General features: G+C 42.8%; 6 protein-coding genes across 11 annotated transcripts; 3 read left to right on the plus strand and 3 right to left on the minus strand.

Annotated features, from left to right (window-relative positions):
• Positions 1 to 1,094: 1,094 nt before the first annotated feature.
• Positions 1,095 to 4,521, minus strand: LOC115623520 (protein unc-45 homolog B). Its single transcript, XM_030517901.1, has 2 exons — positions 2,955 to 4,521; positions 1,095 to 2,880 (listed from the first exon to the last, which is right to left on the minus strand). The coding sequence occupies exons 1-2, from the start codon at positions 4,255 to 4,257 to the stop codon at positions 1,313 to 1,315; spliced, it is 2,871 nt and encodes a 956-aa protein (XP_030373761.1). The 5' UTR covers positions 4,258 to 4,521; the 3' UTR covers positions 1,095 to 1,312.
• Positions 4,522 to 4,615: 94 nt separating this feature from the next.
• LOC115623522 (dnaJ homolog subfamily C member 30, mitochondrial) lies at positions 4,616 to 5,593 on the plus strand. 2 transcript variants are annotated; one of them, XM_030517903.1, is made up of 2 exons: positions 4,616 to 4,882; positions 4,937 to 5,591. In XM_030517903.1, exons 1-2 carry the CDS (start codon positions 4,729 to 4,731, stop codon positions 5,485 to 5,487), a joined length of 705 nt encoding a protein of 234 aa, XP_030373763.1. In that variant the 5' UTR covers positions 4,616 to 4,728; the 3' UTR covers positions 5,488 to 5,591. The 2 variants fall into 2 exon arrangements, with proteins under 2 accessions (XP_030373763.1, XP_030373765.1); XM_030517905.1 differs by having other exon boundaries at positions 4,758 to 4,882; positions 4,966 to 5,593.
• LOC115623521 (probable 18S rRNA (guanine-N(7))-methyltransferase) lies at positions 5,578 to 6,702 on the minus strand. The gene is made up of 4 exons (XM_030517902.1): positions 6,578 to 6,702; positions 6,475 to 6,512; positions 5,855 to 6,420; positions 5,578 to 5,802 (listed from the first exon to the last, which is right to left on the minus strand). The coding sequence occupies exons 1-4, from the start codon at positions 6,614 to 6,616 to the stop codon at positions 5,615 to 5,617; spliced, it is 831 nt and encodes a 276-aa protein (XP_030373762.1). The 5' UTR covers positions 6,617 to 6,702; the 3' UTR covers positions 5,578 to 5,614.
• Positions 6,703 to 7,204: 502 nt separating this feature from the next.
• On the plus strand, positions 7,205 to 24,076 carry LOC115624370 (HEAT repeat-containing protein 5B). Of its 5 annotated transcripts, none has more exons than XM_030519035.1 (9): positions 7,205 to 7,321; positions 14,730 to 15,155; positions 16,059 to 17,705; positions 17,764 to 18,037; positions 18,369 to 18,401; positions 18,622 to 20,448; positions 20,523 to 22,518; positions 22,916 to 22,930; positions 23,458 to 24,076. In XM_030519035.1, exons 2-9 carry the CDS (start codon positions 14,818 to 14,820, stop codon positions 23,784 to 23,786), a joined length of 6,459 nt encoding a protein of 2,152 aa, XP_030374895.1. In that variant the 5' UTR covers positions 7,205 to 7,321; positions 14,730 to 14,817; the 3' UTR covers positions 23,787 to 24,076. The 5 variants fall into 5 exon arrangements, with proteins under 5 accessions (XP_030374895.1, XP_030374892.1, XP_030374893.1 ...); XM_030519032.1 differs by lacking the exon at positions 7,205 to 7,321 and adding an exon at positions 11,107 to 11,277; XM_030519033.1 differs by lacking the exons at positions 7,205 to 7,321; positions 22,916 to 22,930 and adding an exon at positions 11,107 to 11,277.
• LOC115623762 lies at positions 9,006 to 10,402 on the plus strand. The gene is made up of 2 exons (XM_030518298.1): positions 9,006 to 9,700; positions 10,129 to 10,402. The coding sequence occupies exons 1-2, from the start codon at positions 9,006 to 9,008 to the stop codon at positions 10,400 to 10,402; spliced, it is 969 nt and encodes a 322-aa protein (XP_030374158.1).
• Positions 24,077 to 24,222: 146 nt separating the features above from the next.
• On the minus strand, positions 24,223 to 26,877 carry LOC115623683 (snRNA-activating protein complex subunit 4). The gene is made up of 3 exons (XM_030518153.1): positions 26,337 to 26,877; positions 25,715 to 26,273; positions 24,223 to 25,601 (listed from the first exon to the last, which is right to left on the minus strand). The coding sequence occupies exons 1-3, from the start codon at positions 26,799 to 26,801 to the stop codon at positions 24,442 to 24,444; spliced, it is 2,184 nt and encodes a 727-aa protein (XP_030374013.1). The 5' UTR covers positions 26,802 to 26,877; the 3' UTR covers positions 24,223 to 24,441.
• Between the last annotated feature and the right edge of the window lie 57 nt (positions 26,878 to 26,934).

Here is a 26,934-nt window from a genome sequence, read left to right on the forward strand (position 1 = left end):
CGAGTACTCAGGTATCAATGGCAACATGTTTGACTCAAGTGGCACGACAGTTGATGGACTTGGATATGGCCTTATAATTTCTACAATCCCACACACACATACACACAAACACATACAATGCAAATGAAAGTGCCTAGCGAAGAGCAGCAATTTGTGCGAAAGGTGTCTCAAACCCAGGCTGTTGAATGCAGAATTCAAGAGCAGATGGCGCATAAATATAATCCAGAAAGATCGCACAATATACTATACTTAGTACAAATAGCTAGTCTTTAAAGAAGAGTCTAATCGTATGCATTTATTTGACAATGAGAGACCCAGCTAAAGAGTATGAACTAATTTGAAAATATCTCAAGAAGTAAGCCCTATATTTCTATATCATGGTTAAGCTGAGCCAGTCTATGTATTTAACACTTTAGATAAGGATCACAATGGCAACGACTTAATGGACTAAAAACTAGACTACACATTCGGTTCGATTGTAAAAACAAGAGATGTGAGCAAGCATCTGCTAGTCTTGTTAAGAGTTATATTATTTATTTAGAAATAGGATTAATCTAGGAAGAGCAAAAAAAACCCTTACATCTCGATTTTTTTTATGCTCTTCGAACTTCGGACAATAAAGGCATGAACAGTATTTAAGCGCAGGACGTACAAGAAAAGGGTACAGAAGTTTTATAAGGATCATATAATGCCTTAGACCGACGATTATTAAATCCACTAATACCCTTATCCTTTTTCAAATTAGTGTACATGTATTATTTAAAACTTTTGGGCAGTACTTGAACATTTTTCCTATATTATTTAAACCACAAAAAATGCAAGTTATGATCAACATTGTACTGCTAGTTTCTTCAAAATTTCGTTATACAAGTATGTATTCCATTTAAAAATGTTTTTGATAGTTGTCTTGAATGGTGGTAAGTCTAGCCTAGAAAAATGAAAACACAGAAAATTTAACATTAGATATACGAGTAAATACTCGTGCTTTATAGAGATGATCAATGAAAACAAAGTTGAACAATTTATAAATATGAATTGAATTGAGTTTTAAAAGATGTTTCCATTCTTTTACTTAAACACAAACACTAGCTGCATTTATTATAAAATCATAAATAATAAAATATATATTTATGAGTCATTCATTAAGTACACTTTAAAATACACATTATGCATTTGAAATAATAAAAAGACGGCAAAGATATGGTAAGGATGAAGTTGTTAGAAAATGGCGGGCATTAATGTCGCGAAACCAATAGCATACGAATCTAAGCTAGGGGACTTGGCACTAAATGGGAGTAGAGATGGTCTCTGTTCAGTCGTCATCGACAATCTCTGTTATTTTGGCGCCTTCGGCGAAGACATCCGGTATTTCAGCCTCGTCTGAACGCTCTATAATGCGATGCCTTTCCGCAGCGGCCAAACATTGAATGGCAACCTCACGGGCTTTTGCGCGCGTCTCATCCGGTAGCTGCGTCATGCCGCTAAGCAGTTCCATAACATCCGTATCGAACAGTTTCTTGGCAATATCCTCGCCGGCATTGATCATATTCAGAATGACGACCATGCCACGATGCTGAACCGCCGGACTTGGATTGGCAATCAATGTGTGCAGGATATTCAGCCAACTGGCAATGTCCAAAATTTTGGAACAACATTTCTTTGAGACTGAAGTCAACATTGCCAAAGCGCCCGCACATGCCATTGCCGTCTCTTCGTCCTCATCCTCGCAGAGCAGGGCCAAGAATTTAACACGATCGTTTTCACCTTCGAACATTTTCACGACATCCTCGGACATAATCAGATTGCACAAACATTGGGCCGCCGCTCGTATCAGATATAAATGATCTTCTGTTAAGTAGTATTCGATTTTGGACACTCCCTGCTCCCTGATTATGCGCTGACGCACACTCTCATTCATGCTGGCAAGATTTGTGAGCGCCATGAGTGACTCAAAGTTCTCGAGCGCCGTACAATCTTGTTGGAGCAGATTTAGGAGCGGCCTGATAACATCCAAACTGCGTTGGCCGCTGAATGCCACCTCCGGATTTATTGTGATGCCAATGCGAGCAAGCGCCTGACTGGCATGTCGTTTACCCTTCTCCGTACCCTCCAAGGCCAGACGTAGCAAAGTCTTTACACCACCATCCTGCACCACCTTGCCACGCAGCTCCTGCAAACTGCAAACTGAATTGAGAACGCGTGCGATAAGTTCCTGCGAATTATGACTCTCGGTCTTGGCCAGGGCGCAAAGCGCCGTCGTAATTCCTTCGTTGCAAAGCACCGTAATCCGCTTGTTGATGAAATCCGTGTCGTCCAACTCATGCTCCTCGGGTATGTGATGCTTGGCGAACTTGGCCAGTTCCACCATTTCGGGCAGCAGCTCCTGCTTCTCATAGGCGTTGCACAAATTCACAAAAGTGGTGACCACACCATACAAACACGACTGATCTCCTGTGCGGGCCAGGTCCATTAAGGCATGTATTGATGCTTTATCCTCAATCAATTTCTCTTTGCACTCGGCATCCAGTGTCAAGTAGGCCAATCCATCGGCTGCCCAGCGCCGTATATCCTTGTCCTTGCCCGGTTTGATCAGAAAACGTCGACACGCCTCGGCCAATTTAAGCGCAGCACCATCCCCAAACGGTCTAATTGCCGCATCCTGGCCACCATAGCTGCCCAGCTTGCAGAGACCCACTAGAGCGCGTACGCGTATTGCATCGTTCTTGGAGTGGTATAAATGTTTAAGAATATCCACGCCCTGCTCGCACAGTGCCTTGGCCTTGTCCTTCTTTGAGGAGGCTGCAATGAGGCACTCGCAGGCCACGCGCTGCTGCAACAAATCATCCGTAGTTGCCATCGCCAAAATCATCTGTAGAATGCCTGTAAAAATTTGAAAATCCGAAAAGCGTTAGTTAAACAAGCCATAAGACTTGAAAGATAAATGAAATACTCACCCTCTCTAGCGACAATCTGATTGCCCACCTCCAAGGGTCCACTTAATAGCGAAGTAATAGCGACGGTTACGCGTACCTTTGACTCCATGTCGGGCGACAAAAGCTTATCCTTGACAAACTCATCAATCTGATCGGTAAAGCGTTGTTTAGCCTCATCATAGTACATATTCTCGTAGATCCTAGCCAGGCAGACGGACGCAATGGTCCGTGACGAGCTTGTTATATCCATAGCGCTCTCATATTTGTAATCTTCCAGCTCGGAGCATACTTCCAGCAGACGGCACAGGCCGCGAACCTCCACCAGACGCTCCGCCCAAGACAAAGTCGTGTAGTGCACATTGCGGGTCAACAACTCAATTACTGCGTCACGTGCCGCTCCCGAAATAGTCCGATCTGTAATGGTGTACACCAGGCAGGTGAGCAGCGTATCAATCTCACGTGTGTGTTTCTCGCAGAGCTCCTTGTTGGGCTTTGAATCGGGCTTGTTTTTCAGACCAGATAGCGAATTAATAATTGTCTGCAGACAGAACTGGGCCGTAGACACACAGTCCTGATGTTTCTGGTCGAGCACACGCATAAACCAAGGGATACCCAACTCCTTTAGGACGCCCTTTGTACGGTCGACGGAGTTTTCGCAGAGACCGGCAACCACACGAATCATATTCACATAAATCTCCGAATCCTTCTCGTATTTGGCCAGCGAAGATATTTTTGCAATGCAGTTCTCTTTATAGAGCAGCTCCGCACCCGCTGTTTCCCTTGCCAATACTACCAGATTATTGGCACCTGATCGTCGCTTCTCCAAAGGCAGAGCCACATCAAAGGTCAACTCCATCATTTGCTTAACCTTATTCGAGGTCTTCGAATTGCGTTCCACACGTTCCTGCACAATCTGATGCAAACGATGAAGCATCGGCTGTACTGTCTTATTTCCCGGATCGGCCTTGAACAACGCTGTGGCATCCTTGTAGGCCTCCTCGTATTTCTCCAACCCCTCGTATGCCTGTGCCCGTCTGAACAAAGCCTTCGGATCGTTCGGCGCCAGGCGCAAAGATTCCGTGCAATCATCAACGGCATTGGCATATTGCTCCAATTTCAGATAGGCCGCTGCACGATTCTTATAAAACACCGGCAGATCCTTATGCTTTTCGCCCAGTTTAATGGCTGTGCTGTAACATTTGGCAGCCTCCGCCCACTGCGAAGCCTTAAATGCTTCATTTCCTTTATCTTTGTGACTGGTGGCTTCATTGTCGCCGCCTCCTCCGCCACCAGCCGTCGTTGCAGTTGTTGTATTGTTGGTCATGGTTATACAATTGCCTTTAATATTAACTTAAAAAACTTTATATTTGCACTTTAGTTTATCAGATCGCTGGGATTTTTAACGCTGGTGACTCACAAAGCGCTGCCTTTTATGCTTATTTTCGTGCCGTTTGGCCTTAATATTTCGACTACAGAAACTTCTCGAATGCACGGTGAGAGAACGGGCGTGAAAAACACAAGCACGCTGTGAAGAAATTTTCACTTTTCACGTTCCTACTCGATTGTTCTATATATAAATAAAAACGAAAAAGCCCAAAATAAATTGCAGCCGCTTCGGCAGCAACAGTTACCTTATTGCCATTCACATAGAAGCGCCGACACATCATAAACAAGTTCAAAAACGATCAGCTGTTCGATGGTTATTGGCATTGTGTTTTGTTTTGGGCAAAATAATGTGATATAACAAGCGTTGATAAAATAATAAAAAAATTTTAGAGTAATTAGATTTTTGGCCATGCTGCTGCACTATGGCCAGCAACTCCTGCGCCATGTCACACGAAATGTGCTAAACACGTATCCACAACGACGCCACTTTAATTATTATGAGGCGCTGGGAATTGGAAAATCCTCTACACAGCACGAAATAAAGGCAGCCTATTATAAATTATGTAAATATCCCTGTAGCTATTTGTGTTTATAAATTTATCCATATTAATTAATAGCCATGCTTTATCATCCGGACCGCAATCAGGGCAGCGAGAGCGCAGCCAAAAAATTCAGGGAAATCAATCAAGCCTATGAAGTCCTGTCGAACTACCGACTGCGACGTCTTTACGATAAAGGAATTGTGCATACGGCAGGATATGCCCAAGATATAAGAGATATGCCCGACGAAGCCGAGGTGGAGGAAGATGATCCCGAAACAAAGTTCTACAAATCTCGTTTCCGTAAATCCAAAGTCGCGGACTCGGAGGGTCGCACACCTATCTATGATTTCGATGAATGGTCGCGTGCCCACTACGGCAAATCCTTTGAGCGTCGCCAGGAAGCCAAGGCTAAATTCGATCGTATACAGAATCAGAAACGCAGTAACACCATTTCCACACAAAATGATATTCTAATGCTGGCCTTCATCTTTGCGGGCGTTGCCATGTACTTGATGTTTATTGCCGAATCATCTTACGACACACCAAAGCAAAGGGCCGAAGCACTGCACGCCGAGCGTCAGAAGCAGGAACTGAACCGAGTTACGACGAACGACAGCAAAAACTAAATTAAGGGTAGAAAAGGCGGTGCAACAAGAGGCTAGTCCTAATTGTACAGTTTGATAGTCCTAAATGTTTAAATAAATAAATACAAATTGTACCTTTTATCGGCTATATTCTCGCTATAAATTATGTTTAGAAACGACCGCTGCGTTTGCGTGCTGTATACTTTGTGTCTGGGCGCGTCTCGAGGCCTTGGCGACGACGTCGCTCTTTCTTAGCTAAAATCCAATCTCGCGATTTCTTTGGCGCCTTCCCGCGTGCCTCTCGGCAAGCGTCCCGTTTCTTGATATAGTTCACACGTCGCTCCTCCTCCGCCGAGCCTAACATTAAGACATTAAATAATTGTTTAACAGGAGAAATGAAAAAGCTTACCCAAGGCTTGAGGCAGAGGCGCTGCGCCGCCAGTCATCAACACCAAATAGTACTTCTTGGCCTTTGTTGAGTTGGGATAATCAACGACTAGACCGCCATAGAAGCCCGCCTTCATGGCCTGAGATGTGACCATTTCAATTTGATCCGAATTCTCGGGATAAAATTGAAAAACTGCACGCGCTGTGCGCGTCAGACACGAGAAAAGTGTAGTGAAGAACTTGAGCAATCGCTTATGTGGATTATGTGACGTTTTATCGGCGTTGCAAAGCCACTGTAATGCCGATATTGAAATAGCACCATCAAAAGTACCCGGCTTGAAGGGCATTCCCTCGCCCATATCACCCAAAATAACATCGCCTGCAACTTCACGCTCAACGGCAATATCCAGCATGGCCTTGGATATGTCGACACCAATCCACATGTGATCTGCATCTTCCAGGACACTGCCTGACAGCCCCGAACCACAGCCAATATCTAAAATCAGCCGCGTCTCATCGTCATCAGGCAACGCAAGCAGCTCCAATGCACGTTCCGCCATTTCAACCTGGATTTCAATAATACGGGAGCTGAAAATGCCATCAATAAAAAAATCTGCTGCTTCTAAAATAAATGGAACCTACTTCTGGGAGTACTTTTTGGCCTCATCCTCGTTATAAAACTGCCGAAAAAGGAAAATTTTGATAGCATTTATTTTGTTTAAAGTTTTAATAAGCTTATACTCACAATTTCGGGCGGTGCCGAATGCTCGGGTCTTCTTGACATATTTATTGAGACTTTCTTAGGCAAAAATAAATGTAAATGAATACCAAATAATGATAACGTGAACGCAAACAAAACAAAAACGCGTGCACAGTTCTTCTTTTTCCTTGCTTTGCAATTCACTTCGCGCGCACTTCCATATGTTGTAAAGCTTCAAATTGAAGAATTTGGGCGCTATTTTGTCTGAATTTGAAATATCCAGCTTTAAATCAGGAAAAAATTCCAGTATATTAGAGTAAACAAAGTTCGTTTTTATTTATGTGGCTGTATAAACATAACTACATTTACAAACGAGATTAGTTACGAAACCAGTGTCTTAGAATGCATCCTGATCCGTTAATTTAATTTTGAAGAATCCAATAACCGATTTAAAAAGCCCAAGTTTTATGCAGCTGGTGAAATTTTTAAAGTGGGTAAAATATATCACATTTTTTTGAATGCGCACATGTACAGAGATTTATCAATTAAGATTTAAAAGGCGTTTTTTTTGCATGGTAATGCTGCACACAGCTGATATCTCATGTTATTCACAATGAGGGGTCTCTACCCGATAACCAGTTATATATTATCGTTATCGCAGTGCAATACACACAAATAACAGCAGAGGATTAACTGTGAAAAATTCGATCCAATTTTCCTAAATTAAGAGCGATAAGCATGTGATAGTGTTATTTAAAGTGCATTAGTGTATGAATATATAATTCAAAGGTGAGTTGTGGTCAAAACCTTCCAGAAAATATGTGTGAGTAAAACGTTTTCGGGGTGCTCCGCTGGACAGCGACACCAAATATGCATACAATGACACAATACGTACGTCCATACGATGGTATATACAAAAAACTATCGTTTGTTTGTTTTTTGTGCATCGTGTTATTTCGACGCGTCAACAAACTGGTGTTAATTAGCATATTGCTATTTGAGGAGTATACATGTGTAGGTGTGGAAACGGCAAAGGGTTATTTTCATTAAACGGTGCTATTAGTTATTTAACAGTTGCTTGTGCCGCTATTCGTGCCGTGTTTCTATGCATAATTTATGTTTCTCTCACTCTTTGCCATTATGCTCTATAAACAGATGTGCACACATATTTGTGACACATTTTGCTCACGGCAGCTCTGACCCGTTTACCTTGTGCCGTTCATTCCTTTTTTTTTTCTAAAAAAGCGAAAACTAGACAAGCCACCACAAAAATACGTGACGTATGTGCGGCCCAACAACAGGTTCTATGTTGTTGCGCCGTCTCTATCAAGTTTATATTTATCATGTATCTCTTTTGCCGGCACACTTAATAGCAATAGCAAGAAGAAAAAGTACAAACAATAACAAAATGACAAGTGAAGCGTGCAATTTTAACAGCTGAGTTTTGTTTTTCGATTTTTTATGTCGATCGATAACCCCTGACACATCAATGACTCTTAAACTGCAGTGCTGTACAACTGTAAATTGCATTTAATTCAAATGTTTTTTTTTGTTTGCCAAAATACTCCCCCCATGATCAATTCTGGTTTTGCTTGCCTTTGCATCTTTTGAATATTGATCAGGGTGCTTTTCGAAACTGGTTTCCGCGACAATATCTTTCACTCTTCCCAAGAAGAACAAGTTACGGTTTGTTACAAAATTGACGCAACGTCCAGCAGTTCGGTCGCTGGCCCCTGCGTATTGTTCTCCATTCGGTTGCTGTTGTTTTAACGAGTTTGCCAAAAGAAAGACAGAAGAACTATCAGCCGCACTCAATTAACTATGTGGATGCTCTATAATCAAATTTTGTATAAAACTCTAAATTGCTACGGGAAATATCTCATTGATATGGCTATTTAAAACGATTTTAAAGCTGAAATGATACATGAATTTGATACTTATATTAAAAGATATTTATTTCCCAAAATGTACACATAAAAAAAGAAATACGCTAAATACATATTTAAAGGTTCTTAATATAGAATTGGTGACACTTTATTTTGAAATTTAAAATAATGCTTGAAAATAGGCTTTTTATAAAATCTGTCTTGTTGATTAAAAGTTTTTTATTTTATTTTTAATTTACCTTACTATTTGTTTATTTCCAATTCAATATTTTAAATGAACTTTCAAAAAATCCCCGACAACATAATATTTTAGTTTGTAACGAACCTTACTGTAAAATCTACACTGACGCCCTCAGTCAATTAACAAGAGCAGGGTATCTCAAGTCAATCGTACGCCTGAGCATCCATTTTGGAAACCAGATTTTGAACACACAAAACTCGCCGATGCCCAGCAGCCAACAACAGCGGCCAACTTTCAGTTGCAAAACTGTCGCTCTAAAGTACGAAACGTTAAAGTTTTAGTGTCTCTTTATGTTAATATAAACGGCAAACAAATTGGAAACTACAAATAGTATATAGTACATAAAATGCGCAGTTCCTATCTGCCATGGCTCCTCGCGATTTTCGCTCTAGTCGCCCAAACGGAGTCGGCCAACTTATTGACCAGTTACCTGCCGGCTGCGATGCAAGCGCTGGCCTACTATATAGATCATTTGCAATACGAGCCACTGGCTAGTACTACTATAGAGCCACCCTTCAGTGCTGATGTAGATTTTGGTGGCGGTGGTGGTAGTAGTTCCAGCACAACCCCATTACCATCCACGTCGCCCAAACCAGACACTAGTTCGACGACCACACGTCGTCGTCCCACTGGCTCCACAAGCGTGGGCTGGTGGCAACCACCCAGCTGGTGGGAGCAACCACAGCGCACAACATCCACCGAACGACCTACAGCTGCGCCCACAGAACCACACAGACCAGCGCTCTTTGCACCGCCTGCTAGTGCTCCCAAATTGGAGGGCTATGACCTCTTCAATGAAATTGGAGACGATGGAGAATTCGATCGTTTGCCACTATCCCTCATCCGTGATATTCAAACAGAAGCAAATCACGATGATTTTACCAATGATGTGGAATCTTTGGACAACTTCCTACGTCTCTATGACGACAATTATGGCAGAGCAGCCTTTGATTTTGAATCGGCCATGGATCGCTGGTCAAGTACATCGACGGCTGGTAAAAAACGCGTGCCGCCCACCAAGCCCTACGTAGACTTTCTACTGTAAGTTGTGCCTGAGTTCCCTAGGATTGTTGATAACGGTATATCGAGTTCAAGTTACAAGTTAGAATCCCTTTAAAATGGCTACCCAAATGCTCGAAAGCGATTCAAAAATTGTATAACTGTATTGTAAGGATTTGTCAAAGATACATACATACAAATACAAAATACGCTCGATAGCGATCTAGGATTCTCTTAAAATGTTTCAGTCAATAATAAAAAATTAATAAAATGGCCATTAAAAGTGATTAATGAATTTCAAAACTATTTTAAATAGATTGAAAAGCCAAACATCGGGCTCCTTTAATAATTTCTAAAATTTTCGTAACTATCGATATATGATCAAAGCTTAAGTTATCAACAATTGTAGTCGGGACTTCACAAAAAAGTTGGGCCCAGCTTCCTTAAATTGTAATTTTTCTGCACTGCAGCGTTTACGATCTGCTGAAGCGTGATGCCAAGGCGGCCAATCTGAACAAATACGAAGGATACTCCGAGGAATTGCTGCAGGCCCTATACGAGCTATCGGATGCATCGGCGGCGCGGCAACTTTATACCCTCTTTCAACGCATGCTCGAGCGTGGGGATGTGCAAAGGAGCGACGTGGTGTCACGAGTTCAAGGCATCATTAAGGATTTGGCCAATCCAAATAGTCCCACATCCAAGGCGCTGGCATTTATACCAACAATGCAGTTTTTGCCATAGGCATTCGCTTTAGTTGCTTTATCTTATGCTTGTGTATGCGTATTTTTTGCTTGTTCCCATGCTGTTAAGCACGTAATAAATTGATGAAAACATATTTACATTGTCCAAGCAAGCCGTTGACACATTGACACAGTTTTGCAGCCACTACGCCCACATAAAAACAACAACCTGACCCAACCGTTAATGTATGTTAATGTGTTATCGATAACAGCAGCAGGCCAGGCTTGCCGGCAATTTGAAGTTGTTGTTAATGTTGTAATGGTGTCAACTAGCCACCCAAGAAATAAACAGCTGAGAGCGGAACATGACGGCGTGGACGCCACCGACAGCACACCAACACACACACTTACAGAGTAAAACATATCTGACGCTCTCTCACTTGCTCTCTCGTTTGCTGTTTTTGCCATACTATTTGCGCTCTCTCAGCTTCTGCGGCTCGCTTTTCCCCCAGTTGCCGTTTGCATGTTGTTCATGTAGCAAGTGCGCGTAGCTTAACCGTTCTGTGTGCTTCCAAAAATTATATTTTTCATGGTTTTAAATTTTTGCAATTTGGTAGTCGTTTTATATAAAACACTCACTTACCTCAAATATTAACGTCCATAAAAATGCGCACTCGCGTGCGTAACAACAGTTTGCAGCGTCCAACCGTGTATCTTTGGCATTAAGAAAAACGCAGTTAAAAAGTTATTGATTTACTTGTGCGCAAAAGTTAAAAGCAAGCGTAGAAAGAAAGAAGGCAATTAAAGAAAGTTTCTTTATTGTTGTTTGTATGTGGCAACTGAAAATGTTTTAAGACACAACTGCTGGAACATGGAAAATTTGAACTTTGCACGCACACCGCAATTTTTGCGCAAAGTTATCTATGAGGCCAGAAGGTAGGCATAAAACGGACAGACGAATTGGAAATGTCAGCCAAAGGGGGCAACCACCACCACCACCGCCATCACCAACAACAACAACAAAATAAACACCCTGCAACAACCTTTTTGTCTAGGTTGCAGTTCTACATGTAGACAGTGGTGGAGGGGAAGGGTGGTGTGTGGCAAGCCAAGCAAGCACCTTACAGGTTTTACTCGTTTCACTCTGTATGCAACACTGACTCCGTGTCCCGTTTCCTTCTTCAACATCGTCATCATGTTTTGCAAACACTTTACAACCCACACATGCCACCATCCCATCAACCGCACCACAAGCTCTTCTTACCGAGGCAGAGGCATGGGCTCGTAAAGAAGGATGGAGCGACGGAGTGTTTGCGTCTTCTTATGTAACTTTAGCCTGCAGACGTCAATTGTTCTGCTGCTTGAAGCGCGTGTCCTCCCCGCCTTTGTATGTGTGAGTGTGTTGGTTCATTGTATATGCAACACGCGCTACTTGAAGCAAGGCAACAAAACAAAAGAGGAAAAGTGGAAAAAAGTACACACACACACAATAGTTCTCCTCGTACTCTTGCCAAGCCTTCGATCCATTGTCTTTAGTCATTGTGTGAGTCTGCAACCCATTACCCATAACCGCCGGCCATAGAAGGATGCTGGCATCCTCTTTTGATGTCTTTGTTTCAACTTTTTGGGCAAGGCACTCATAATTTGGATTCACGCCATGCACTTGACTTTGGACAAAGATTGCACATGAAGAAAGAAAAACATATGCAACCAATTTCGATTTTAAATCATCCTTATACTATATGTAGTATATTTTGAGCATCGAAGTGAAAATATGTTATTATTGTTAATGTTTTAAAAACAAACATTAAATATAAATGCCTTTATCATTGCTTTCATTCAATCAGCCATTTGCCAAAATTGCATTTTTTTCTAAACAATTCTTTGAGATATACAAGAAAGGAACTTAACATTTAATCTATATAGTGGCTTAAAAAATAGTAGCAGCTTATGGAGTAGAAGTAGCTTAATATTCCCTAAAAGCCTATATTCATGCTTTCAAATCAGCCAAAGCTAGCTTTTTCAATCCTTAACAGTTATGTTTAACCTTTCACTGATGAAAACCAAATTAAAGAAGTTGAAACATTGCATCTTAAAATTCAAAATATTGTTTTCATACATTCTCATTAAATCAGTCATCAATAAAACTAACTGGCGGAAATCGAAAACTCAAATAAAATTGTTATTATTTAGAAGAGTTTTTCAAGAACAATAAACACTTTCAACATCAACAAACAATAATTGGTATTAAGAAAGGCACATTTCTCAAAAACAAAACACATTTTTTTAATGTATCTAGATTTACGGTTGATTTTTGGAAACCACCAACCGATCACGAACATCCACCTGTCATTTGTTTCAAAGGCCTTTCAAGAAAAAGAAACGCTAACCAAGAAACCATAACCGGCAATAAACATTATAGTTTTTCAAGGCAATCGGATAAAAAATTCGAATTTTTTATGAAATCGTGGGAGCCGTTTTACACTCCTTTGTAGTTCGAAATTTCCCAAAATCGCTTCACAATGAGAGGAACTTGTGTCCAAATTGCAACCTCGTAGCTCTTACCGTTTAAGCTGTGGTTTGATAAACGATAACCTTTGTTGACACAAAAAAATAAATGAAATGAAAATTGTGAGGTAAATGTTTTTTTGAAATTTCGCTGCGGCTTGTGTTTTTTTTTTACAAGAAAACCTTTATCATGCGTTTCATACATATATAAACATATTAAATATTAATATGCTTTTTCTAATTATAAATTTGAGTTCTGCCATAAGCATTTGTTTAAATGTAACTCTTTGTCAACGGAACTGCCTTTTATCGTCCACAAGAGGGCAATATTGTAAACTCACTTATCACATGTAATGCCGATGGGGGAGGGGGACCGATTACCGTTTATATTATTCTATAACGCTCAGCATACTTGCCTCCGTTTGGTTTCGAGTGCCAACTGATGTGTTCCAATCATAAATGAGCGCACACATCGGTATCAAGTGAATATATATTGTATATGCATATGTGTGTGGGTGCTTCTCTTTTTTTAATGGGTTATGACTAGTCATCACATTGTATTTTTATGCCTGTGATGCATGCCTTTTCAATTGGAACAAGCTGTGAATGCCATTTAAAATACCGAGCCACAGCCGCCACACCAACGCCAGAGTGTGTTTGTTGCGACCTTACGAGATTTCCATTTAAACTTGGCCACGACAAGGTCAGAGTCAGCTTTAAGCTTCATAAGCAGAGCGCTCGACTAAACGCGATCGAGCAGTTGAACAGGCGATCAAAGTCTGCAGCAGTGGAAATTGCTAAGCCTACATCATTTTAATGAAGAATGTAACTTCAAGATTTGCGCAGCAATTCACATGAAGCTAAAGAATAAAGATACTTATTTATGATAATCTCTCATTATACGATTATTTTAAATAAGTTAAAAACAATGCTGAGCCGCACTATAAAGTTTCAAGAAGCAAACATGCGGACTTTTTCAAAATTTAATTGGTTTCTTAATCACTTCCGAATTGATTGAAATTCTATTCTTAATTCTTTCTGAATTGTTTGTTTGAATTTCATGAAAAGAATTAAGAATTTGTTCACTTAAATGTAAAAACCGTTCAAGTTAATATTTGTTTTAAAACAAAATTTTGCACCATTACTTTGAATTTATGATTTTTAAGATAATAATAAAATACAGCCCTCCTCCGCTATTTTCAAAAGATGCACCTAATTGCTTCTCTTTACCCAACAATATCTAATTAAATACAATAATAATTATTAAAAAATGAAAACTATTAAAGAACCCTACTCTTCTCACACGACAAAAAGCTGGGAATTCCCCCTCTCTCCCTCGACGGGTCTGCTTGAAAGCTAATTTCTCAATTCATACTGAGTTGTAACAGTATTGCTATGGAAACTAATTATGTTGCCCTTTCTGCTCAGAATTGAAAAGGCTAATGTGATTTATGCTATAAATACCAACAGGTCCACAATAATAATAATAATGAATCGGATTTTGTTATTCAATTCCCTTAGTGGCTCGTAGATTTTTGCAAAGGATTCCTCCATAAACGCTTACCCCTGTAGTTCTTCATTGGAACATATGTATGTACATACATATGTATGTAAATGTATGTATATACATAAGCATACATTTTTATGACTAATCAGAGAAATTGGAGCTGCCAAACCGCAGAGCAGCCGCATATGTGCTTTGAACTTGACTCTATTGGGGGTATGTGGTTGTTGGTGGGGCTTTGAGGTTGAGGGTGGAGCGATGACAGTGTTCAAGAGAGAGAATGAGAAAACTGACAGTTGCTCATTGCCGTGGCAAGCTAACAGTTTTAATTAAGCCAAACAAAAACATTCCACATTAATTCCAATTATCGTTGCAGATCATTTATTCACAACGACGACAATTCGTCGGCGTCGGGTGGCCAAAAGGGGCACGGGGACGGTGAGACGTCAACGCCACACGACGAAATGGAATTGGCACACACACTGACACTTAACGAGGAGGCACTCAAACAGTTGCCCGAACATAAGAGACCCGTCTTCGAGCTAGAATGGCTGCGTTATCTGGAGAAATCGCTGCCGCATGTGGCCAAGCACGAGGTGAAGGCATGTCAGAAGAAATTGGTCCAACAATTATCGGAACGCATTCAGGGCGCACCGGGACCACCTATGCGAAAATTAATTGCCAGTGCATTGGCCACCCTCTTCTCTGTCGGCGACACCTTTATGCTCTTCGATACTGTGAATGCCTGCAATGACATATTGAAGAATAAGGACGATTCCCCCAGCTATCTTCCAACCAAACTGTAAGCTAAATTCTTTAACTTAACAATTGCCAACCCCTTGAAAACTTGTTTAATACGTTCTCTTTTGCTTGCGTGTAAAAAAACAAAGGCGCTTTTTGGCCCTTAAAAGCAATCTTGGACATCTGTCAGTAATTCACTAAAATTTGGAAATAAATAAATATTTTTCCTGCTTCAAAAAGTCAGCTTTTAAGCCAGAAAATAACGTCATCTGCAAAGTACTTTTCGCTTCTTGTCCAAAGAAATCTTTGACTTAGTCGCAATGAATGATTAATGAAACATATGTTGAAAGAACATTTCGAGAATGGTCTGAAATGCAAAAAAGAAATTTTAAAAACATGTAGCAAAATAATTGCGAGTACTCAACAATCCTTTAATCACCGATTAAAAGGTTTGGAAATAGCCCGAAATCAGAGAATGACGTTTATCTGAATACAGCCGCTTCCAAGATAAACCCAATCATATATTGATGGCTTTAGGCTTTTGCAATGACCATTACAAAAGTTGTTCACCAAAGATAACTAAAGAAGTTCAGGGTTGAAAATAAATATCTAAAAATATTGTAATAGGATGGTCTTTCCTACCCACCTTAGTCTCGAAACATCAATATATTTGAACGATAACGCATAGCCTAGCTAGCCAGCGCTTCCAATCTTACGAAGAAAAATGGGCAAACCCGTGGTTGGCCTCAAAAACCATCAAATGCCATTAAAAAATGATGAACCAACAGTTAGCAAAGATAAATGAATTAAATAAAGGATAAATACGTATTTTTCCATAATAGATTCTAAAACTAATTTAAAGTTTTAACAAAAATCTGATGTTCGGAATCGAATTTATTTCTATAAGATTCAATCATTCTATGAGAGTTGTTTTACTCGAATTTCGAATGCCTTTTCTTTACAGTGCCGCCATCTGCGTATTGGGTTCCATGTACGAGAAACTTGGACGAATGATGGGACGCACCTATGAGGACACTGTACAGATATTGATACGCACATTGCGCAATGCAGAGTCTCAGGCACGCATAGAGATTATGAATACATTGGAGAAGGTGAGCGCAGGCATGGGCACAGCCATTGCCAATGTGCATAAGGACATTTACAAGGCGGCCAAGCATTGCCTGTTGGATCGGGTGATGGCAGTACGAGTCGCAGCTGCTCGCTGTGTCCTAAAAATGATCTACAGTGCTCCCTTTCTGTATCAAACGGAGCTGGAAAGTTTAGGAACTTTGTGTTTTCGTGCCTTCGATGGAAGCAACTACGAAGTGCGTTGTGCTGTGGCTCAATTGCTAGGCACGCTCCTGGCCTACACTCAACAGCAAGCGGAAGCGGCGGGTAAGAAGAAGCCAGGACAAGGCCAGCAGGGGCCGACAATGCATGCAGGGAAAGGTGGCGCCCAAAGACTCGTCTCCTTGGACGAGGCACTCGGCATTTTGATGTCTGGCTTTTTGCGCGGTGGCGTCTCCTTCCTCAAAGGCACCGGAGAGATTATAAAGGGCAGCTCAGGCGTTAATCGTGAGGTGCGTGTGGGCGTGACTCACTCGTATGTGGTGTTTGTGCAATTTATGGGCAGCGTTTGGTTGGAACGAAATTTGGGCATTTTCCTGGCGCATGTACTCGATTTGGTGGCCAATCCAAAGGCGGCCTGTTCGCATGTCGATGCAGTTTATTCGAGGAAGTGCATTAATTTTATATTACGCTCCACCATTGGCAAAATGCTGGGCGAGAAGGCGCAAAGCGCTGCCTGCAAGGAGCTCATACATTTGGTGGCCAAGCAGATGAATTCAATTGACTTCAGTCCGGAAAATGCCAAGGATTCGAATCAGGAGACACTATTCAGTCAACATTTGCTGGTGTGTGCGTTGCACGAACTCAGCTCCCTAGTCATTGGGTTGGGTACGACAGCCCAAAACCTGTTAAGCGATCAGTCCTTGAATGCCATCGATGCGACGTGTGCGGTCCTTGTACATCCCTGTGCGGCAGCACGTCTGGCTGCCGCTTGGTGTCTGCGTTGCTACTGCATTGCTGTCCCCAGCCAGATAACGCCTCTGATCGATCGCTTCATCGAGGCCATCGAGCAGATGCGATCCTCTCCCGAGGCTATTGCCGGTTATAGTGCCGCATTGGCGGCCATTTTGGGCAGCGTGCGTTACTCCCCACTTGGAATACCGCACAATAAGGGCAAAGTGGTCTTCAATTGTGCCGAGGAATTGTTGCGCTCCGCTTCTCAAAATAGCCGCATGTCCTTGAATCGCACACAAGCGGGTTGGCTGTTAATTGGCGCCATCATGACGTTGGGATCGCCAGTGGTAAAGGGTCTGCTGCCACGAATGCTGCTCCTCTGGCGCAACTCTTTCCCACGCTCCAACAAGGAACTGGAATCGGAGAAGGCGCGTGGCGATGCCTTCACCTGGCAGGTGACGCTCGAGGGCCGCGCCGGCGCTTTGTCCGTCATGCACAGTTTTCTGCTGAATTGTCCGGAGCTGGTTAACGAGGATATTACACGTCGTCTGCTTACGCCAATTGAGAGCGCGTTAGCAATGCTGGTGAAGTAAGTAGTGAACCACTCTTTCGTATCACATCTTTGACGCCCCTTTTTGATTTTGCAGCTTAGCCGCCGTATTGAAAAGCTATGGCACACAACTAAAAGCCCCTGCTGCCATGGTTCGTCTGCGTCTTTTTGAGACCCTTACTCTTCTACCGCCCAATGCTTTGGAGGCCTCCTACACACATCTGTTACGAATGCTCGTTTCGGAATTTACGCTGTCGGACAATGCGGCCAATACGACAAACTCTCTACTTCGCACGCTCTGCCACGGCGATGACTCGATCATATTGGGCACTTGGCTGCAGGAAACGAATCATCGCACCATTGAGGATCAGGTAGGTGGCAGGGTGTTCTCATCTGAGTCTATGAGGCTCAAACGTTGGAGGTTATTAAATTTTAATGACTACCCATTTAAGGGTATAGAAATTAGCTATAACTGAAGCTAAAGGATAACAAGTGAGGGTGGTGGCTTTGAAGAATCGAGTAACTAGAACTTCTGAGTAGGGTTAACCCTTTTTCTAGAGCATAGACTAAAACTAGCTGTCTACAGTAACTGTGATAGGGTGGACCTCTTAAATACCCTTTACCATTTATTAAAAAATAATTTCTTTCACCCATATCTATATGTTATCGCTTGATAACAATAATGCCCACACACACAAACAGATGGAGCCGAATCGTAAAGTCGATGGCGAGCATGTAAGTGTATTCTGGATTCCTTTGATTATTAGCTTTTGCGTTAATAACTAATCGGCGCGTCCTTCAGTTTTTATTGTTTTTATAATTGAGTCATCCATAAGTTTGATATTTACATTCATCATCGGCTTGACCATTTGCATGAGTTATTCTAATTTTAATTTACACAGTCGGGTACATCGCAAATCTATCCTTCTTTAATGAATTCTACTTCCATCAACAGTTGCAACCTAATAGCGCCGCTGGCTCGGGAGCGCTGGAACATGATCCTTGCTGTTTGTACCGTCCCACCTGGTCGTCTGCCACGTCTTCCAGTAGTCAAGCGCCATCAAACAACATACAACTCCCAGGACCTTTGCCGCTTGGCGTTGCAGTTATCGACACATCTGTGATGCTTTACGGCACCATTTTCCCAAAAGTAGCAAACAAGCATCGCTTGCAAATGCTCGAACATTTCGGGGAGTGCATCAAGCAAGCGAAGAGCACTCGTCAGGAGGCAATTCAAATGAATATATTCACAGCATTGTTGAGTGCACTCAAGAATCTGACGGACAGCAAAACGAGCTTAGGCCAGGAGGATGTTAAAAAGAGCGCTACAAATTTGATTGTGTCTTCGCTTACAAGTGCGAATTCTACGATACGTTGTGCTGCTGGCGAGGCTTTGGGTCGTCTCGCCCAGGTCGTTGGAGATTCACATTTCACGGCAGAGCTTGCACAGAACTCGTTTGATAAACTGAAGTCTGCACGAGATGTGGTCACACGGACTGGCCACTCCCATGCCTTAGGCTGTCTTCATCGCTATGTCGGCGGTATGGGATCTTCGCAGCACTTGAATACCAGCGTCTCCATATTATTGGCCCTGGCTCAAGATACCTCGTCGCCCGTTGTGCAGGTTTGGTCTCTGTATGCGCTCGCCCAGATTGCCGACTCCGGCGGTCCTATGTTCCGCGGCTATGTGGAGGCCACGTTGACGCTATCGCTGAAACTGTTGCTCACGGTTCCCCATGCGCATGTGGATGTGCATCAGTGTGTGGGCCGTGTAGTCAATGCTCTGATAACCACTGTCGGACCAGAGCTGCAGGGTAATGGAAGCGCTGTCTGCGCCATGCGCTCGTCCTTCCTTTGTGCCGCAGCGTTGCTGCAGGCACACGCGGATCCGCTTGTTCAAGCCGAAGCCATTGGCTGTTTACAACAACTACATTTGTTTGCTTCCAAGTCCGTGAATTTGGACACTCTGGTGCCGACGCTGGTCAAGATGCTGGCCAGCAATTATTTCATTTTAAGGAAGGCTTCTGTTGCTTGTTTGCGGCAATTGGCGCATCGCGAAGCCAAGGAAGTATGCGAACTGGCGTTAACCATAACACCCGAGCAATGTCCCGATTTGCAGATCACAGAATATGGTCTTCCCGGCTTGCTTTTCTCCATGCTGGACACAGAAACTGATGCGGAGATGCTTAAGAACATTCATGACACCCTTACATCTATGTTGCAAATGCTGGCCGCTGACAATTTGAGTTCCTGGTTAAGTCTTTGCAAGAAAGTGCTCACTGTGGCGGTAGAGAGTGTTGGCGGTGCCGAAGATCCCTTAAATAAACATGATGCTGGATCAGGCTCAAAGCCATCGGGTGACAATGCCACCAAAGATGCAGCCGAGGACGATGATGATGATGAAGAGGAGTATGCGGATGATGTGACAGAATATCGTGCGGAGGAGGATACGTCCACGCATCCAGCAGTGCAGCCACGTTGGCCCACCCGTGTCTTTGCCGCGCAATGTGTCCGCAAAATAATCGCCACCTGTGAGGCCGCCAATCCCACACACTTCGATCTGCTGCAGGCGAAGGAACAGCGGTTAATCAAGTCCCGAGGCGATTATCTCATCCTTCATCTGGCCGAGCTTATACGCATGTCCTTCATGGCCGCTACTTCAGATTCGGATCAGTTGCGTCTAGAGGGATTGCGCACACTCCAGGAGATCATTGATCGCTTCGCCAATGTGCCGGAGCCGGAATTTCCAGGACACTTGCTACTCGAGCAGTTTCAAGCACAGGTGAGTGAAGATCATCAACCTATAGTTACATTTCCTTGTCGAATTGTATATTCATTTATGTACATTTATTTCAGGTTGGAGCCGCCCTGCGTCCTGCCTTTACGCCGGATACGCCGTCGCATGTAACAGCCGCTGCTTGTGAGGTCTGTTCGGCCTGGATAGGGTCTGGGGTGGCACGAGACATCAACGATCTGCGGCGTGTGCATCAACTGTTGGTCTCATCTTTGAATAAGCTCTACACCAAGACAAACAGCACCCAGCTGTATAATGAGTCCATGGCTACGCTTGAGAAGCTGAGCATATTGAAGGCCTGGGCTGAAGTCTATATAGTGGCTATGGTGAGCAATGGAAAGGCGCCCGCATCGTTGCTCCAAAAAAAACTGACAGCGACGACCAATAATCTGACACTACTGGTTAGTGGCTTGGATTTGGATGAAGGTTCCTTCCATGGTAGCGGCGGCGCTTGTGGGGACTACGGTGAAGGTCGTGGCGAAAGTTTGTTGGGTCTAGTTCAGCCGGAATTAGAAAATTTGTCCACTCACTGGCTGGCTGCTATGAAGGATCATGCAATGCTGTTGCTGCCCGTCGAATTTCAGTCGCAGTTGCCACATGATGGCGGCGCTTTTTACACTACAGACACCATAAACTCAGCGAAACCGCATTACATGAGCTCCTGGCCACCCATACTCTATGCCGCCTCCTTATGGCTAAGGGATGAGGGATTTGCCTTGCATTTGCAGACATCCTCATTGGCCGCCTCATCAGCCTCATCGTCACCGACCTCAACTGAAGCTATCGAAGAGTCTAACAACAATAACATCACGCATGGTTCCCTCTCTGCGGATCGTTTTCACATGATCTTTGGCATTTGCATGGAAGCACTGTGCAGCATTCGCATCTCGGATAAGCCCAAGAATATAATCAGTTGTCTGCATGCCCTGCACACCATATTCGATTCGGATTGGGCACGACAGCAACTAATAAAAGACAAAACATTGACGATCGAGCTGTGCAATGTGCTGCATCGTCAGATACTAACGAGGGATGAGTTGTTGGTGCAATTACTGTGCGTGGAGATACTTAAACAGACAATACAGGCAGCTCGCGAAGATCTGCAGCGACGTCGTGCCGCACTAGAGAGTGATAATGCCAATGATGCACAGTCGACGGCGCAGTTGGGCGAAGGAGGTGATTCGGGCACCATTACACCAGGATCCTCACATGTGTATGCCGTCCTAGAGGTTTGTCTGTGCGTCTTTGTACGTCAGATTCCCAGCATGAATCCCAGCAAGCAGACCAATGGTGGTGCTGGACAAACGGCGGGCATACAATTCGATTACGCATATGCCAAGCATAATGCAGCCGCCTCGTTCTTCTCGGTTCTAGGCGATGACAACGGCATGCTGGTGGCTAGCGGGCTGCAGTGTGTCGAGGAGCTGGCCGAGCTTTGCTCTCCACGCGGCGCCCTTACCATATTGCCCACCATTCTCTACATGACTACAACGATCATCAAAGAGATTGCCAACAAATCGTCGATTGATACCACCATTCTGGCCAACACGAGTGCCGTAAGGGCAGCTCTCCAATGCCTACGTTCCGTCTGTGTCCACAGATGGGCGCAAGAGCCGGATATAACTGCTGATTGGCAGCAGTTGTTGCAGAGCGCTTTGGCAACTGTTATCGATCTGACCAAAACCGCTGGCGAGGATGATGAACGCAAAGTCGATGAAGTTACCATGTTATTGGCCATCGCTGTCTTTATATTACACACGCCAGCATCTGTAGTCGCGACGCCCTCATTGCAATATCCATGCATCAATCATTTCCGGCAATGCTTGCAATCGGAGCATTTGTCGGTGAAATTGAAATGCATCGAGACGACGCGTTCGATATTCACAAAAGCGGATCTGAAGACGGCCACGCCATATATACATGCACTGGCGCCGAGGATTATTGAATCCCTGTATGCGGAATGCACCAAAACGCCGACCAGCGAGCTGGAACTGCAAGTCACTTTGGAGAGCATTGTAACGGTGGAGCAATTAATTGAGTTGGCAGAGCCACAACATCGTAAGTTAAATAATAGAGGAGGGGTTGGGGGAACTGTCTCAACAAATATAGTAGTTCCTTTCTTCAATTGTGGTTCCTGAAGCCTGTTTAATGAATTAACTTAATTAATTACTTAACGCGAAATCGTTAGTTTTCCCGCCACTATATAACCATACATTTACACGCCCCCCAAATCCAGCAGTTCCGTCGCATTAGCGAACATTTGTTTGTCCCATTTTCAAATCTCAGCATAAGCAGCAACAACAAAAAAGTGCGTTCTACAAAGTACCGTTCTTATTCTATTTCTCTCTATCTCTCTCTCTTCTCTTTTAACTGCTTAACATCGCTCACCCACCGCACATGCATACACACTGTCACACACATACATATATGATTTGTCACTAAAAATATTATTTAGGAACTTTGCTACAAGGTAAATAGTCCATAATAATAGTCTTGTCAAAATTTACATAATTCACATCTGTCATATGTGTTGTCCAATGCACAGTTTCTCTGTTAGCCTAAGCGCACTAACCATAAATAACACGAATAGATTTAGTTGCTGTATTTACACGCTTTAAATGTCGTCGTACAAGTTAATTGCATGCCACAAAAGTAACGGTATGTCTTGAAATTGGCCGTTGTTTATTGATAAGCAGCCTCAGCACACAGCATTGCCAACCCCAACACACAATCTGACCACACAAACGCACACAACTGCTCAACACAATGTTTGTTCAAATGAAAGGTGTTCCCAGCATTGATTATTCTGGTTTTTATTTGAAAGCTAGAACGAATTTATACTTTACCTTTTCGTTGATTATTGAAAATGAAATCGCCAAATATAAACGAAATAATCAATGTCGGTGACACCCATATTGTTTCGTAGTCAGTCGTTGCACTTGCCGTTTGTCATAACTCTAATTGTCCTTCACTAATATTATTATTTTTTGCACGCAGACATACAAATGCTCACATTGCTGGTGCCGGTCCTCATCAGCTATCTGGCTGAACCGAATAAATTGCGCACTCTGCCGAAATATCAGAGACAATTGCACGAGCAGGCCCTGCAATGGCTGCTGAAAATCGGACCCAAATATCCGCAGGAATTCAAGAGCCTCATGGGGCAAACACCAGAGCTTCGCCAGAAACTGGAGGCAGCGATACGAAATCAACAGCAGTCAATTAGTATTGCCCAAAAGGCGAATGAGGCGCAGCGAAGCGGCTTACTGGCCAAGCCACAGAAGCCGACGATCAAGCTGAAAACGGACTTTAGCAATTTCCATTGAATGCCAGACACAATTTCAACATATATCCAATTTGTGTGTCCATATACAACTTATATACATACATATATATAAATATTAGCGTGATTTTTGCCTGCTTAAATGCTTCGCAATGTGGAAGGCAAATGAAACTTCACTTGAATCGCGGCTACTCGAAAATGTTTATACGCAATGATTTGTGTTTTGCCGTAAAAGTAAATAACAAATAATGATGTACCTATAAAAAAACTTTATAAATTATTGTTAGCTATTATTATGACCACTTATGTATGAATAAACTTATAAAGGCGAAACATCATATTCTTTCAATTTGTGCTACAAAAAATGTTGCATTTTATGTAAATTTCCTTATTATTCAGAGCTTAAGTTACTTGACAGCTCTAATCGTACGAATTTTTCGGTTGACCCGAGTCCATAAGAAAAATAGAATGACCAATTATTTAGAATATTACAAAGAGCTGATATAAAATGTTTTATTTCCGTGGTTTTATTTTGTGCTTTGTAACAGTGTTGGTTGTTTTATAGAGTCAAAATTATTTGTTGGAATCGAAAGACAATGTCGTCTACCTTGTAGTCTTACAAATTACACATTTAAAATAAGGAATGTTAACATTCTACTCAATAGCCCAAATTTAAAATAAATGTTATTTTACTTCGATCAATATCCCAATATCTGACTTGATTCATCAGACTCGTTACCATTAACGATCTCGAATGTGACAGTATGACTTTCATTCTCCTCATCGCTCTGTACTTCCGCTTTTACTTCGGTAACTCTTCGCCTTTTGGAAATCTCCCTGTTATTATTTCGTTCTTCTATTGTGGTTCTCACATTTTTCAGCTCATTTACAGGTTTTGGTAGGGCCTCGAGATATGTCGACATTCCCTCAATATGATTCGGACTCAATCGAGTCAAGAGGGCGACGCGAAAGAAGAGGGCACGCAGGCGTTGTCGGAAGAGTTGCACTGCCGGAGTGCATTCATCATACACCAGATCTACCTGTGGCTCTTCCTCTAGCCCAAAAAAGCTAGACACTATGCAAAGGGTACGAAATCCCATTAGTGTGGACCAATTAGGTGGTAGGACTTGAGTTTTTGGTTCTAGAAGGGGCAGCTGTAGTTCTCGAACCATTTGAGTATAGCAGCGACACAAAGGCGCCGGCACGCCCGTGCTTCTTATTTTCTTGAAGGCTCCAGGATCAGGTGGATTGAAGAATAATGTGCTTATGACCTGACAAAGATTGACATTATCTTTCGGCAGTGTAACTTTGGGGTGGTAATCCAATTGCAGATTGTACCCATATTTAAAGTAATCATAGACTTGAAGATCGATGCCTTTCGGCATTTGTTTCTCCCATATGTTTTCCACTTTCATGCGTTTCTTCTGTGGCTCCAGGGATTTTGGATCCTGTCTCCATTCCTCAAGGCGCTGCGCCCAATTCTCTTGGGTAACAATAGTATTTTTATGTGGACGACGTCGCGGAATGTCCTCCACCTTTGCATTAGGGCAACGTTCCAGATATCGCTTGATGACCAAAAAGCGTGTACGGCAGCTGGTCCGCGTGTGATTTCCCAAATGTTCGGCACAATCGAGCCACGCAGATTGGCCATTTTTGGCTACAAAATCAATAAGTTTCTTATCGTCTTCTATCGACCAGGAATCGGTTTTATGACGCTGCGCCAAAACATTAAAATAACGGGTACGTAGTTGGGTCAAAGATCGCTTTGGAAACATCGAGCGCGGGATCGAATAAAATCTGCCATTGTATTCTTCCACAGCCGCATAAAGCATAATATCCTCATCCACCGTAAAGGGTTCTGCAAGATCGAACAATGAAATTATTATTGTTTAGTTTAAGTTTTAATTCGTACTCGATCTTAGATATTTTTGTAATATTAAGGTCCATTTTATAGCATTTCTACATACTTACCATGAGAAATGTTTGGATGCAGAACATAGGTATAGCGTCCAATCAGCGTGGACTTAGCCTTTCCCGGAAAGTGGGCCAAAACACTGGCCCATTCGGTAAAACCGTTTGTTGTATATTTTGCTACAATTGCTCTGAGGCGTTCGTCATCCTTGTGGTTCCATTTGTGCGCTCTATTCGCGTCGTCATAGAAACGCAGTTTCTCCTGATAACGCAAATAGCACAGATAGTCCGAACGATTGTTCATTTTTTCGGCAATTGCCGGCCAGTTAGAGCCATTATGCTCCTTAACCAGCTTCAATAGGCACTCATCCTCCTCCTGCGACCATTTGGTACGCCTAATCTCAGGACTTAGGTATACATTCCACATGGCCTCACAGCTGTAAGCCGAGTGGCGATAGTCTACGTTCAAGGAACTAATCTCTAACCAATCGATTTTAAAGCTGTTGTCGTATTTAACTTCAGAGAGCATAGTTAACAATGTTTTTGAATGCAAATTAATGTTTTTTTTTACTTTGTTGTCCTTTAGGCCATTTGCGTTGAAACGCTTATGTTCCATCAACTGAAGGTGTTGAGAAATAGAAATGTATGATTGTTTTCCATTTGTGAATCCCAGTCAGCTTACCTGCGACTTAATGCCCATCACAATGTTCTTCTTGTCCAATACGGTCCAGACGTGCTTTGAGCGCATGTCGAAATCTGTTGGAAACATTTCGCTACAACAGCGCTTCTCGTAGTCCGAATTGTTGGGACAACTGCGTCCGTCCATATCTCGAAAATATAGGTTTCCCTTAAAACGGAAACTCCCGCCTCTCAGCACAGCTCCACTTATGCCAATATTTTGGTTGTCATTGCAGGCCCTCCGCTTTCGTGGCTGCAGTCGGCGCATCAGTATTTGCTCGTTGCGCTCATATCGGGCTCGCACCGTACTCAGCGTATTCATTATTTGCATTTGTATTTGTTCCAACATCCTTTGCATTTCCTGATTGAGAAGCAAAGCGTTGCCATCGCTCACTTCTGATCCCACGGACAACAGCAACTCGATGATCTCCTGCTGGATCTTGTCGGGATCCAGCTCAAGATCACACATTTTGCAATGGGCATGGACAAATGGATTTTGTATTTAAACAATTACATGCCCAAGAATTTGCCGCACAAAACAGCTAAATATAGTGATGGCACTATGCAGACCATCGAAAATGTTGTCTTTTTCAGCTGCAGTC

Source organism: Scaptodrosophila lebanonensis, unplaced genomic scaffold, assembly GCF_003285725.1.
Source record: "Scaptodrosophila lebanonensis strain 11010-0011.00,11010-0021.00 unplaced genomic scaffold, SlebRS2 tig00000053-arrow-pilon, whole genome shotgun sequence".
NCBI lineage: Eukaryota > Metazoa > Arthropoda > Insecta > Diptera > Drosophilidae > Scaptodrosophila > Scaptodrosophila lebanonensis.